Source organism: Chenopodium album, chromosome 20 (assembly GCF_948465745.1).
Source record: "Chenopodium album chromosome 20, dcCheAlbu1.1, whole genome shotgun sequence".
Taxonomy (NCBI): Eukaryota; Viridiplantae; Streptophyta; class Magnoliopsida; order Caryophyllales; family Amaranthaceae; genus Chenopodium; species Chenopodium album.
In genome coordinates, this window is record NC_137853.1 from 18408354 (window position 1) to 18409832 (window position 1479).

At 37.9% G+C, this 1479-nt stretch overlaps 1 protein-coding gene across 1 annotated transcript; it reads right to left on the bottom strand.

Annotated features, from left to right (window-relative positions):
• Positions 1 to 340: 340 nt before the first annotated feature.
• LOC145596890 (uncharacterized) lies at positions 341 to 1479 on the bottom strand. The gene is made up of 3 exons (XM_081653079.1): positions 918 to 1479; positions 565 to 803; positions 341 to 463 (listed from the first exon to the last, which is right to left on the bottom strand). Exons 1-3 carry the CDS (start codon positions 1477 to 1479, stop codon positions 341 to 343), a joined length of 924 nt encoding a protein of 307 aa, XP_081509205.1.

The following is a 1479-nucleotide window of genomic DNA, read 5'->3' on the forward strand; positions in this document are numbered from 1 at the left end:
CCCCGGAATCAAATGTAACCCATTTGGTAATGAATGAATGCAAAGAAAATTTATTAAGTGTGTTATTTATGTTGCGTTTTGTTCAGTTATTGTTTTGTATGGGAAAGAAAGGCATGAAATGAGGCAGTAACACAATGAACATATACCAGACATAAAATGGCAGCAAATGTTCAATTTTCATATATAAGTCAAAATAAAACCATATGCACCTATCACAATGTTAAGGGTTACAGTAGTGTTGAATCACAGTGCCTACAAGTTCTCAAAAACATTGACATTGAAATAGCTTTTTGTATTCTTGCTGGAAATTACATTACAAACTTCACTACAATTCCTATAGCTAGACAAGGCTGGTATGTTGTTTGGACAGGGCTGCTGAGGTGATAGTTGAAGCTTGAGATGAGATGTCCACCATAGGATCATCAGTGCACTGCTCCAGATCTTCATGTTGTTGCTCTTGTTGCTGCAAAAATTATAAAAACAGAGTGAACACTAAGGTGGTTTAGCAAAAAAAAAAAAAAAGGCCTGTAAAATGCCATGTAATGTAAAAAATTAGATGCTTACAAGATTCTTGGCTTTTGCCTTTCCTTTTCCTTTCCCTTTTGCTCTTTTCTCTCTGTGTAGAATGACATATGGATCTTGTAAAAATGGCTTGCCACCCTTGCTCTTTGGTTCAGGATGAGGTGGCTCGACATATTCAATCTTGCAAGTCTTGATGTTATGGCCAAATTGCTTGCATTTAGAGCATCTCCTAGGCTTCCCACCTAACCTAAGTTGTGCCTGAGCAGCTTCAGCAGCCTTCTCTACATCTTCTCCAGCTTGCTATCTTCTCTTGTTCTTGAAAGGCCTTCCAGGCATCTTCTTGAATGGTGGTAGAAGAGTATCTAGGTAAGGAGTTTTTTCTCATTGCTTTGGACCAGGCATGGGAGGTATAACTGGATCATATGCAGCCATGTATCTAGTCTTAAAGTAAAAATCATCAACATAATCTTCTGGATCACTTCTCATGTACATGATACAAGCATAAGAATGGTGGCAAGGAATTCTAGTCAGTTTCCATCTATAACAAGAACAAGTATGGGCCCCAAGATCAACCAAAAACCTATCACTGTTGTTCTCTACTTCAAACAATTTCTCAGTGCTTCTTGTGACAATATTGTACTTCCTTAACCTCTCAGCCAAAACAAATTGTTTCCTAAAATATTGCATGAACCTGTCTGTTATGGAATGTACTCCTTCCCTCTTTTCACAGTTTCTTTGCATGACATACCGTCTCATCCACTCCATGTGTGTTAGGATAGGCTTGTCCCTTGCTTGGTTTAATACATTGTTAAAGCTTTCACACATATTGTTTAGTAGCATATTAAACTTAGAAGTAAATGCATGTCTACTCCAACATTGAGGTGGTATAGCATCCATATATTTATGTGCAGCCACAGACATACCCTTCAGGGTCAACATGTGCTTATCAAAATCCAT